This window comes from Ursus americanus, chromosome 14 (assembly GCF_024610735.1).
Source record: "Ursus americanus isolate L20-20 chromosome 14, mUrsAme1.1.p, whole genome shotgun sequence".
In the NCBI taxonomy this organism is placed as follows: domain Eukaryota; kingdom Metazoa; phylum Chordata; class Mammalia; order Carnivora; family Ursidae; genus Ursus; species Ursus americanus.
In genome coordinates, this window is record NC_142140.1 from 63,067,438 (window position 1) to 63,079,116 (window position 11,679).

At 59.9% G+C, this 11,679-nt stretch overlaps 1 protein-coding gene and 5 non-coding genes across 8 annotated transcripts; 4 read left to right on the plus strand and 2 right to left on the minus strand.

Moving 5' to 3' along the window:
- The first annotated feature begins 1,079 nt into the window (after positions 1–1,079).
- TRNAK-UUU (transfer RNA lysine (anticodon UUU)) lies at positions 1,080–1,152 on the plus strand. Its single transcript has one exon. It is a non-coding gene; the product is annotated as a tRNA-Lys (tRNA).
- Positions 1,153–1,728: 576 nt separating this feature from the next.
- On the plus strand, positions 1,729–1,800 carry TRNAQ-CUG (transfer RNA glutamine (anticodon CUG)). The gene has a single exon. It is a non-coding gene; the product is annotated as a tRNA-Gln (tRNA).
- Positions 1,801–2,245: 445 nt separating this feature from the next.
- On the minus strand, positions 2,246–2,327 carry TRNAL-UAG (transfer RNA leucine (anticodon UAG)). Its single transcript has one exon. It is a non-coding gene; the product is annotated as a tRNA-Leu (tRNA).
- A 489-nt stretch (positions 2,328–2,816) lies between these two features.
- Positions 2,817–2,903, plus strand: TRNAR-UCU (transfer RNA arginine (anticodon UCU)). The gene is given in 2 exon segments: positions 2,817–2,853; positions 2,868–2,903. It is a non-coding gene; the product is annotated as a tRNA-Arg (tRNA).
- Positions 2,827–8,647, minus strand: HES7 (hes family bHLH transcription factor 7). 3 transcript variants are annotated; one of them, XM_045797191.2, is made up of 6 exons: positions 8,383–8,647; positions 7,506–7,711; positions 7,074–7,140; positions 4,930–5,025; positions 4,253–4,340; positions 2,827–3,932 (listed from the first exon to the last, which is right to left on the minus strand). In XM_045797191.2, the coding sequence occupies exons 2-6, from the start codon at positions 7,565–7,567 to the stop codon at positions 3,481–3,483; spliced, it is 765 nt and encodes a 254-aa protein (XP_045653147.1). In that variant the 5' UTR covers positions 7,568–7,711; positions 8,383–8,647; the 3' UTR covers positions 2,827–3,480. The 3 variants fall into 3 exon arrangements, with proteins under 3 accessions (XP_045653147.1, XP_087723709.1, XP_087723710.1); XM_087867583.1 differs by having other exon boundaries at positions 7,506–7,718; XM_087867584.1 differs by lacking the exons at positions 7,074–7,140; positions 7,506–7,711; positions 8,383–8,647 and adding an exon at positions 5,962–6,337.
- TRNAG-GCC (transfer RNA glycine (anticodon GCC)) lies at positions 7,753–7,823 on the plus strand. Its single transcript has one exon. It is a non-coding gene; the product is annotated as a tRNA-Gly (tRNA).
- Positions 8,648–11,679: the final 3,032 nt, after the last annotated feature.

The following is an 11,679-nucleotide window of genomic DNA, read 5'->3' on the forward strand; positions in this document are numbered from 1 at the left end:
TGAGTGGGGGGCTGGGGCCCCGGTAGGTAAGCCTCCCAGGGAAGGCCCCGCTCTCTGGGATGCTCTGGGGCTCGCTCGCCTCTCTCCCCCGAAGCTCCTGGTCTCTGTCCTGGCTCACTGCGGGCTCCCTCTCCCCACCCTAATAGTTGTTTGCTTGCCCCTGGCACAGCCGGTCTCTCTGGCTGGCAGGACAGGGCTCACCCAGATGGATATCAGGAGCCCGAGTCCCACTGGGAAGGGAGGGAGGGACCAGAGGCCGAGAAGGAGACGAGAAGCAGGTAACACCTGTGTGACTGGGACACTGCCCTGCTCCCGGTCAGGGGCCCGCTGATACCCTGTGGCCCTGGTCCGCCCACTCCCCAACTTGCCCCGAGACCCCTTCCTCCTCTCAGCCAGGCCTGGGCACGGGGCACCCGCATTCCCTTCTTGTGAATCACCCATGTGAATCTGTCTTCGCAAGTGAGCCATACTCGGCATAAATCACACGTGACCGCGGCCGCCCGCAGGCGAGTCGCCCCTGCAGAGGAATCAGGCACAAGTCTCCTGTCGCTCCCCACTGCGCACCACCTTCCCCACGCCCAGTCCCCTGGGTCCCCGCTCCGCGACACGTCCGATCTCGGTCCCTCCCTCGGGATGGCGCCGGCAGGGACCAAAGTGGACCCGGGGCTCACGGCGTCTGAAGGCCCCGCGTGGCCTTTGTTCCAGTCGGGCCAGCCCGCCGCCTGCAGGGCGGGGGTCAAGTGCCGGGGAGGTGGGGTGCCCGGGATCTGGGTCATCCCGGCCGCGGACAAACCGCTCCGCCGCGGAGGCCCGCAGCCGGCAGCGGCCCCGCGCGGCCAGTCCCGGCACCGCAGTGGCCCAGCCTCGGCGGCGCTGGGGCCCCAGCGGCCCGACTCCGCCGGGACCGTGCTCGAGCTAGGCTGGCAGAGCGCCGGCAGCAGCCGCCGGGCCGCCCCTGCTCGCTCCTGGTGCGCGCCCGCGGCTCTGCGCTCGCGCGTGCAATCGCCCTCGGCTTCCGGAAGCCTGGACTTCCGCAGGCGAACAGCTCTTATAGACAGTAGAGGAAGAGTTTAACCAGAGCCCGGATAGCTCAGTCGGTAGAGCATCAGACTTTTAATCTGAGGGTCCAGGGTTCAAGTCCCTGTTCGGGCGTCTCCTTTTTTTTTTTTCCTTTGGACTACATATCTCTTCTTAAGTAAGCGTAATATCTGTATTCCTTTAAACAAAACCAAGGGAAAAAAGATAACGAAAGTTCTGTTACATGACTTTAAAAAAGAAATGATAGTAATCCCGACAAGGATTTTAGCTCTCAGGAAACAGAACGAGTGAGAGTGGAGGAAAAGTAGAGATGTTTTACGCTAGTTTAAATGTTCTGGTAGGCACATTAAAGAGTAAAAAGAACTAGGTGAGATTAATTTTAATGACATATTTTATTTAACCCAATGAAATCTTATCATCTTAACACGTAATCAATATTTTTTAATTATTAATGGAATTTTAGCAATCTTTTCAGTAACTACTGTGTCTTCCTAAGTATGGTATGTATTTTACACGTCACAGCGCATCTCGATTGGTATTTCAGGTGATCCGTAGAGGTGCCTACCGCTTCAGGCAGGTGTTTTTGTTTTCTTTAGTCTGTGAATGGCAGAAAGGGGGTTGGCGGGGTGGAACGCGCTGAACACGAACTTCAGCAATATGTACATTCCCAGAAGGCACAGGCCAGAAGTGGGTTCCATGGTGTAATGGTTAGCACTCTGGACTCTGAATCCAGCGATCCGAGTTCAAATCTCGGTGGAACCTTACGTTTTGCCTCTACCCGGTACCAGCGGGGCTCTGTTGTTTATCAACCTCGTATATGAGCCTCTCTTGTTCCCCAGAGAGAGTCTGAGAAGGAAAGCAAACGAAGACTCTGTCCTTTGGGCTTCCCAGACCGGGTAATCGGAGCCTCCCGCACACCATCAGAACACACGGTCAGCACTTAAAGATAATAGGAAGTTGCGCTAGTTTTGAGAGGTAAGAATGCAATTTCAGGACACCGTAGAACGGAGATCAGTCACGAAGAACCGAAGATCTCTGGTAGTTTCCACCAAGTCCTGGCTGGCACCACCCAGGCTGCCCGGAATAGCAGAGAGCGGAAGGTGCGATCGCAGCAAGCAGTCCTCCGCGTAAAAACAAGGAGCATAGATACCCGAGAGAAGCCATTTATGGGTTCTAGGGTGCACAAGCCACCAGAAAAACTCCATCTTGGCAGCGGTGGGATTCGAACCCACGCCTCCGAAGAGACTGGAGCCTAAATCCAGCGCCTTAGACCGCTCGGCCACGCTACCTACGTGGAAAGAAGGTTTCCCCGTAGTCCTCCTAAGAGACTGGAGGGGCGAGACAGGCTCGAAACAGTGGTACTAAGTCAGCGGGCTTTCTTTGGAAACCGCAGACCCAGGAGCAGCGGACGGCAAAACAAAGCGGAGGAAATAGAGACACACCGATATTTGCAGCGAAACAAGTTTATTTTCATGGGTGGGGCCGCATCTGGGAGCGGGGTGTGCCTGGGCTGGAAGCATCCCCCAAGCGGGCAGCCGGAGCTCTGTCCTCGCTCGCTCCTGTTCGGTTGCTCTCCCTCCCTGTCTCTTCCACCCGTGCGCGCCCGCACTCCCACCTGGCGCTCTGCTTGTGGCCCGCTACCTCTCCCGCGCAGGCCTGCGAGGTCCCAACCACGCGCTTCTGGCACGCCCCGCCCAAGTCCCCTCACACCCCTCTCCCCTCCCGCTCTTTGCCCATGCTAGTACCCGTAAGCCGTCAGACGCCGCCGCTCGCCAGGTGGCTCTGTGGCGCAATGGATAGCGCATTGGACTTCTAGTGACGAAAGAGCGATTCAAAGGTTGTGGGTTCGAATCCCACCAGAGTCGATTTTATTTCAATTTTTTTTTCCTTCCCCTTTATCCGGTTTTTCCTTAAAGGCTCCCATCCCTTCTCCCCCTACCCTATTTCAGTGTTTTCCACTTGGTTTCAGCTCCAACCTCAGTCTCCGCTCTGCTCTCTTCTTTACTTACCTGTCTGCCCCGGGGCTTAGGCCATGGAGAGCAGGACTGGGGGGGGGGGGGCGGGAGACAGAAGGAAAGGGAGACAGAAGGAAAGTGGGCGTGGACGCCGACATAAAGGCAGGCCCCTGGCTCGGGGACACACGGGGATTTAATAACCACTTTATTCCATGCACTAGGGACTCGGGAAGGGACTGGGGCTGGGCCGGGGCAGAGAGGGTACAATCCTAGACGCAACGGGGGCAGGGAAAAGGGACAGGAACGAGGGAAATATATATTTATATAGATACTCTAATATAGACCACATCTCACCCGCGCGCTGCGCCCGCGCGCCCCGCCGCCCTCCCCAACACCTGCTCGCCCCGACGCCCGGGTCCCTCTGCTGCCCTCGGGCGGGAGTCTCTACCTCACCCCCAGCCCCCGCCCCCACCCCACCCCCCAAAGCTCAGGGCCAAGGTCTCCAGAAAGCGGGCGGCGGGGGCGGCGGGGCCTTGGGCGCCCCGTCTTGTCTGTGCGGCGGCGGCGGCGGCGGCAGCAGTCCGGTGAGGGGCGCCGGCGCGCCGGAATCCCCGGCGCGGGGCGAGCAGGGGGACGGGGACCAGGCGCAGCGCGGGCTACGGGGGCCCTGGTGCACTGGGGGGCGCTGGTGCAGCGCGGGGCCGGGAGCCGGGGCGGCGGGGTCCAGCGGTGGGCGCGGCGCTTGGGGCCTCGGATCTACCGGTTCCGGCCGGGGCGGCTTGGGGCGCAGGTAGCCGTGCAGCGCGGAGAAGAGCTGGGCGCGGGCGGCCGGGCTGGCGTCGTGCGCGAAGGCCGCCAGGCGGAGCAGGCACTCGCGGAAGCCGGACAAGTAGCAGCTGGCGAGCGCCTCGGCGTCCTGGGCTGGGGACCGGGGAACCCCTGGAGCCGCGGCGGCGGGTGCGGCCGGCGGGAGGACGGGCGGACAGGGCAGGGGCCCAGCAGGGGTGAGGGAAGGGGCGGGGCGCAGAGATACCGAGGCCCGACAGACGCACAGAGACAGGAAGCCAGATGGACGGACAGAGGGAGAAAATGAGGGAGACACAGAGACAGACACGCGCGGGTATTATTAACCTCGCCTCGGAGCAGAGCCTACCACTCCCCAAGCCCACCGTCCCTCGCAGGGTCCGCCCCAGCTACCCCGGCCCGGGCCTCCGTGAATCCCCCCTCCCGCCCTCCGCTGCCCCACCCCCGCGCTGTACCCGGGGGCTCCACCCGGCTTCGCTCCCTCAAGTAGCCCACGGCGAACTCCAGTATCTCTGCTTTCTCCAGCTTCGGGTTGCGGAGGTTCTACAGACGGGAGGGGGAGGGCGCCAAGACAGAGAGGGGTGGGGAGAGAGGGGGAAGTGGCAGGGGGAAGAAGGGAGGGGGGATGCGGGAGCTGGGGGTGCCCCCGATCGCGTGTGCGCGCTGCCCACGGAGCGCGCGACCGAATGCGGAGTGGCGATGACCAAGAATGGTCCCGGGAAACCTTGAGACTACACCGTCCAACCCGAGGGGATGAAACCAACCCACAGCGTACGGAGGGGGTTTGAAACAGCAAACCCAGGGACTGAAATTAACCACCCTGCAGGCTGTTGTGAGGGCGCGTGGGGGAGGAGGAGGGAGCGTTTACAGACCCAGAGGTTGAAAACTGACCGACCCTGGGAGTGAAATTTACAGAGCCGGGTGTGAAACTTACAGACCCGAGGGGTGGCCATGAAGATCGCGTTCTGAGAGCGAGAGGGGGCTCTGGGATGGGATTCCAAGGGCGGGACTCGGGTCAGGATGCCTTGGGGCCTGGGTCAGCCAATGCAGCATGTGTCCCCACCCCAGTAGGAAGCCCTGGGACGCGAGGACGGGATGCTGGGGACTGTCCGGGGACGGCGGAAGGACTGACCTGGTCCCGGGTCCTCTCCAGCAGCAGCAGCCTCAGCTCTTCCAGGCTGCGGTTGATGCGGTCCCGGCGCCGCTTCTCCACCAGCGGCTTCAGCATCTGCGACCAGCAGGAAAGGGAGAGCGGGCCGACCGGACCGAGACTCAGCGCGGCCGCGCGGGCGTTCGGATCCCGCTTCTGGGAGAGTCCCGCCCGCATCCCTTCCCGAACACCCCAACGAGAGCCTAGGGCCGGGCCCTTTGGATCCCTCTCCGCTCCCCCTCCCAAGGCCCCTAGGGTCAATGTCTGTAAGCTCGCCTCCTCTCTCTCCCGGGTCTTCTGCATTCTCCTCTCTCAGTCTTGTCCTCCCTCCTCCCCTCTCTGTGTCTCTCCTTCTCCTCTTTTCTCTCTACGTCTCCGTCTCGTGCAGTCTCTGTCTCGGTGGAGAACTTTGGGGGCCCTCTTTGCGCCCAGACACGTGGCCCGCAAGGTGCCAGGCTCTGAGTTGGCGGCCCTGAGTGTAGAAAGGGAGATATCCAGCGCGCCCGCGCCGTCTTTTCTCCCTCTAACCCGTCTATGCAGTCACCTTTCTCCACTAGTTCTAAAATCTTCCACCGGTCTCACGCCTCTGGAACCAATGCCTTCCAGGCCTTCTCTATAAGGCTGCACTGGGCCAGCTCCGGCTCACGGCGCGCGTGGAGCAAGCGCCTAGCCTCTCCGCTTTTTGGTTCCACCCGCCTCCCTTAGCTCTGTGCTCCCCTTGCTTATTTCACTCAAACTCCTGCCCCCTCCCACGCCCTCCAAGCCGCAAGGTGCCAAATCCTATAACCCAAACCCAAGACCTCTACTTCTGCCGCCCACGCAGCTGCTGCTCTGACCCTGTCCCCTTCTTCAAACTTTGCAGCTTCCTTCCCAGCTCCTGGCTCCTTGGGTCCCCCCACGCACCTCTCCCCCTTCCAGCCCTGAGCCTCCAGGCTCTTCCCTCCCCCAGGGTTTCAGGGACGCGGTCCCCTGACCCGACCAGCGACCTCTGCTCCCTCCCCTCCCGCCCCTCACCTTGGGGCCGTCCCTATTCTCGGCTCGATCCCGAGTGACCATCGCTCCTCAGGACCCTGGTGTGGACCGAGCCCCTGCCCGCCTGGCGTCTTATATCCCGCAGGCTCCTGTGTTGGGGGGGGGGGGTAGGACCCGGACCCGCCCTCTTCGGCACCCGGATCCCGCCCGGCGCCGCCCGCGGCACGAGGCTCCCGGAAAAGGGAGGAGCGCAAGGGGGAGGGGAAGGAGTGGAACTGGCCTGGGAGTGTGGGAAATGAGGGGCCAATGCAGCACCGGCTGGTTTAAGGACCCTAAGGCTGTATAACGAGGCGGAACCCAGCTGAAGGGAGGAGGTTACTAGGGGAAAAGGGAGTTGAAGTGATTTTGGACAGGACTCAGGAATGAAGTTCAGAGTACCCCACCACCACCACCACCACCACCACCACCACCACCACCACCACCACCACCACCACCACCAATCGCAGCTTTCTAGGGAGCTCTCTGTTCCCCCACCGACTCTGAAATAAAAAGTTTGTACCCCTATAGCCCCCAGACTGGATCTTATACACCTCCCAAAATCCCACCTCCTAATTGGGTAAGGGAGAGACTCGAGTGTGCTGGATGAATCTGTTTAATTCAACTGGGGCTCTGCGGGGAGGTGAAGGAGCCGTTCTGTGCGATCTTAGTGAATCTCATTCGATTCCCCCAGCACTGCGCACGCTGGTCTAGGCTTGGGTCGTTCACACTGACATAACACTAGAGGCCCAGCTTACTCCTACAGGATCCAGTGGAAAAGACGGTGTGTTATCAAGTAGCTATTACAGAGCAGAGCGAGGTAGGTGCTGGGGAGAGGGTCATACTGACGGCTGGCTGGACTGGGGAGGAGCGGGACCCTCAAGGAAGAGGAAGCCAGGCTTTGAAGCGTGGGCAGAGGGTGGAGAGACCTTCCCACTTAGAAGTATCTGATTCAAAACGAATTATAGGAGATTCAGGCGTATGGCTTCCAGGACACCCGACATAAGTTGTGGTCCTGCTACTTGCTCCTGGGGACCCCCTGAGCCCATCGGGGAGCAGGAAGCAGGCAGTTTTCTTAAAGGGACAAGAAAGAGATACAAAAAGGGATCAAAACCCACCTCAAACCAAGAACATGACCCTCTGCAGACTGGTGCGTGAACATTCGGAGGCTTCAGGATAAAGTGTCTGAGAAGATAAAATCAGAGATTTCACGGGACAGCCAGACTGCCCGGGACAAGGACACGCAAAGACAAGGTTGCAGACCGAGTCGGAAGATAAGCTGCGCAGTCAGAGGCGGGTGAGGCCCTCTGAGCCCTCCCAAGGCCTCTCCACACCTTGGGGTTTGGTTTTGTTTTCACCGAGCCTGCCTTGCCAAAGCCCGAGCCCGGAGAGACGCAGACCTTGCGCAGGGCGCTCCCATTTGGAATCAGGGCCGCCAGCACATCCCACCTCCCCCTACCTGGGCCAAATGGGAGCGCAGATGTGTGGCCCCAGCAGCCCCCCCTCGCCCCCCTCCTTGGGAACCTGCGCTCGGGCTGAGTTTTTCTCACCTGCACGCGAGGCTCGGGGCCCCACGCTGTTCGCACCCGGGTGTGGGGCCGCCCCTGGCCATATGGGGCGACTTTATGGCCTTGTGGCCGGATCCAGGCGGGAGGAAGGATGGCCTGGCGCTCCATCCACGTCAGCTACTCGGGGCACTCCTTCGCCGAGCCCCTGGCCTACACCTTCCGCCTGACCGCGGCAGCCGGTCCACCTTCTACAAGCTCAGGTAGGAACAGGAAAGGTTTGCTGTCGATTGCATTGGTGGTTCAGTGGTAGAATTCTCGCCTGCCACGCGGGAGGCCCGGGTTCGATTCCCGGCCAATGCACCCTAAAATTTTTTTTTTTTTTTCCTTCTCTTGCCCCCAAATAGGGGAGAAGTCTGCCGAGATGTCTGAGAAGCATCTCGGTTTAACATTCCCTTAAATATTAATACTCAAATTTTTTACCCTATGGCAAAGTTGGAGGCTCTGGATCCAGATCCGATTCGCAAGATCCTCCCACTCCCGTCCTCCCAGCCCGGGGGTCCTGCTGCCTTCCACACCCCTCCCTCCGCCCCCGGGGCCCCGCACCTCTGCAGGCGTGACCCTGAGAAAGGACACGCCGCTCGGATCCCTGCCCCGGGGGTCTTCCCACCCTCCGCGGGGGAGGGGCGGGGTCTTCCCGCCCTACGCGTCCCAAGTCCCCGGCAATTCTGGCCCTTTCTCTGACTCGCTCGCTCTCTCCTGGTTTCTGTTCTCTCTGAAGCGCGCCTGCTTTTTCTAAGTCCGTGGGTCCCGGCCTTTTGGTGCCGCCTTCTTCCTGTGCCCCGCCCCCCCGCGGCCCCCTCGGCCGCTCTCTCTCGCCAGATGTCTTAGCAACCTCCTCGCAGTCTCGCTGGGTCTGCACCTGTGTCCGTGCGTCTCTAGCTCCGGGCCTTTCCAGCCCGCGCGGCTAGTCTCCGGCGCGCCCGCGTCTCTGATCTCTCGTCGTCTCTCCGGGTCTCTGTCGCCTCCCGGCACTCTGCGCTCCCACGCTCCGGCCAGCCCCTGGGAAGCTCGCTCACACCTCCGGGCCCCCCGCCACCTCCCCGCCCGCCACTTCCCGGCCGCTTTGATCCCGCACGCGTCGGGTCGGCGGGCGGCCGGGCGCCCCCGCCAGCTGCCGCGGCCACTTGTGAGCTGGGAGTGGGGGGAGGGGCGATGGGGGGAGGGGGCCCGCCCCCCCCCCCCTCTGGCTCGCCGCGCGGCTGCCAGGACTCCTGCGGGCCCGGGTCTCTGGTTCGCTGAGTCTGGTTCGCTCACTGGAGCTCGCCCTGGGCCTGTTGGGTCTCGGCTTTCTGCCTCCTGTCTGTTTCAGCCTGTCTGTTTCATCTGGGGGTTTCCTGTCTCTGGACTGTGTCAGTGACGCGGAATGCTCTCTTCGCTACTCGCAGCCACGACAGTGGCTCCCAGAAGGAAACTGTACAACGATCGGGGCATCTGTCTGGGAGCGCAGCCGCCCTTTTACTCAGTCGATATTTATGGAGTGCCTCCTGGGGGCCAATTATGGGTGGCCCTGAGGGTGCACTGGGTCTGGGCTCTCATGAAGCTACATTGGGGCGGGGGAGTACAGAAAATGACTAAGAAAGCAGAAAATAATATAACATGGCTATTAGGCTGGTGTGGGTGGTGGGCGGCAACCGGACAGGGTAATGGCTTGAGAGCGGAGTGCTGCGTTGCTCTGGGTGGGCAGACACAGCCTCTTGAAAGAGGTGATATTTCTGCCCAGCAGGGCCCAGGGAAAGAAGCAGGTGACAGGCACGGCAAGTGCAAAGGCTCTGGGGCAGGAATGGACTTTGCTGGTGGAAGCTAGACAAAGGACGCCAATGTCCCTGGGACAGAGGTTTTGGAGGGCAGCAGAGGTAAGAGGGAGAGCCAGGCATGACCCCATCACACAGGGCTTTGGAAGCTCAGCAAGAACTTTGGACTCTATTCTTAAGTGCAAGGGGAAGCAAGTGGAGGGTTTTAATGGGGAAAGGCATGTTCCCTGGCTTCTCCTTTAAATGACCACTTTGGCTGCTGTGTGGGAGATGATTTGGGTTGTGGGAGCAGCCTTCTAGGCAAGACATTGATGGTGGCCTTATGAGGTGGAGGCATTGGAGACAGAAGTGAGTGGGTTACTTCTCGGTTTGGGGCTTACATAACTGGCTGGATGATGGTGCCTTTTACTGAGATGGCAAACGCCAGGGGAGCAGAGCTTAGGGAAGAGTTTGGAGAGAGAGACTGAACATTACACTCCAGTCAGATTATTTGAGATCCCCTTAGACATCCAAGTGGAAACCCCACAAGTAGGTCAGGAATATATGAAGTTGAGGGTCAGAGGTGGAAGGTAAGTGGGGGGGGTGTCACTGGGAGATAGATGGCTTTAATACTATGAGACGAGAGCATCCAGGGAGAGAGTGTGGAGAGAGAAGAGAGGGGCTGAGCAAGGAGACGTGGACACCCCCTCCTGCACCCGAAACACTTAGAGGCTTGGATGAGGAGCAGGAATTGGCAAAGGAACCTAGACTGATTGGGAAGGTAGCAGAAACGCCAAAGTAGTGGGAGCTTGAAAAAGAGGGCCAGTGTCCCTGGGACAGAGAATTTGGGAGGCCAGGAAGAGCAAATATATGGAGGGAGCTACCAGTTCTAGCTAAGCTGCTGGGAGGTCAAGCAAGGACAAGAGGGCGAAGTGACCATCAGGTTAGCGTCTTGGACACCACAGATGACCTGGGGGGAGGGGTGCCTGAGTGCAGCCCCACTAGGGTGGGTTGACGGAAGCATGGGAGTGAAGGCATGAGGACAGCAGCTGTAGACCTCTCCAGTAAGGAGGGTGAGACAGGTTCTCCTGGTTGCCCTCATTTCCTCAAAGAAGAAAGAGTCCAGCTCACTGCTGGAGGGGAGAGAGCTCAGGTCGTTTGAGGAGAAAGAAGGTGTGAAACGTTCATTTTGGAGAGAGGAAAAGCCTTGTAGAATAAAAACTAGGATTTCTAGGCAGGTCGAGAGATGTAGGATCAAAAGTTTCAAGTGCAGGGGCCAATTCACCACAAAGCTAATTCAGTTTATGCTTCAGGACCGCCTCGCTTACACAGGCTCCTGGGAGGGCCTACAAATGTGTTCACATGGCCATGTGCTTCTATGAAGTTGGCAAAAGTAAGATATTTTAACTGTAAAAGGTGAAGACCGCTGTCTCTTTTCACTCTGCCAGGCTGTCACTCTTCCCTCTGGGGCTGGAGTGGCTGCCGCCATTTTGGGATCCAGTACCCAGGAAAGGGGACTTGGAGAGACACAGGGTCATGTACGGTTTCGTGGGATATGTTCAGTGGTTCCCAGTGACTTCCACGTATAGTGGGTTAGCCCGGCTACCCTGCTGTGGGAATGACTTCCAGGAAGCTCCCGTCACCTGCGTCCGTCACCAGGACTTGTGCCGTGAAGACGCAAAGCCAGGGCACCTGCCATATGAACGTGTCCAGTGGCTCTTGTCCCTGTAAGTACGTGGACGGTGGAGGAGAAGCAAGACTGGAAACCGAACCAGTGGCTACTCTGTGGAAAGTATGACGGAGATGTGCAGGCAGCTCATTAATGCAAAGAAGTTGTTTTTTGGGACTCGGTGACATTGGTGGCATCTGTCAGCGTTTTCAATTTGTGAGTTGTACTTCTGTACCCACCTTTGTATTATCTTCTTGAAAAGCTTCCCTTCCCAAATGATAGACACGTCAGGCCCCCCAAACCTGTGACCAGCTGTCCTGCTGCACGATTTTCTCCTGCTGTGGCTCCTGACCAGCTATGAGGCTGAGAGGCCACCTGCCAGGCAGACGCCCAGTGTTTCTGAGGGTTTGGGGTGGGGGTCTCTGGGTGGCCGGCAGGCCTCTGTCAGTGTGGGCCTGGGTGCCGGTCCCCTGCATATGGTGTGTGTCTGGGTGTCTGGGCTTCCAGCCTCTTCCTGGCCACCGCCATCTCCACAGCCACCGCATCTGGGCTTGGGGGAGGGGAGCTCGTGTCCCACACGCGCGCGGGGGGGGGGGGGCTGGCTAGGGAGGCCGGAGGTGTGGCCAGGAACTGAGACAGCACAGCTGGTGGAGTGTCCTGAGCTTCCCCTCCCCCGCTGGGACGTCTCCCCAGGCCTGGGTTCCAAGGCTCAGCTCCTCCCTCTTTGTTCTTCAAAGGGGAGGCTGGCTTCCTGGGA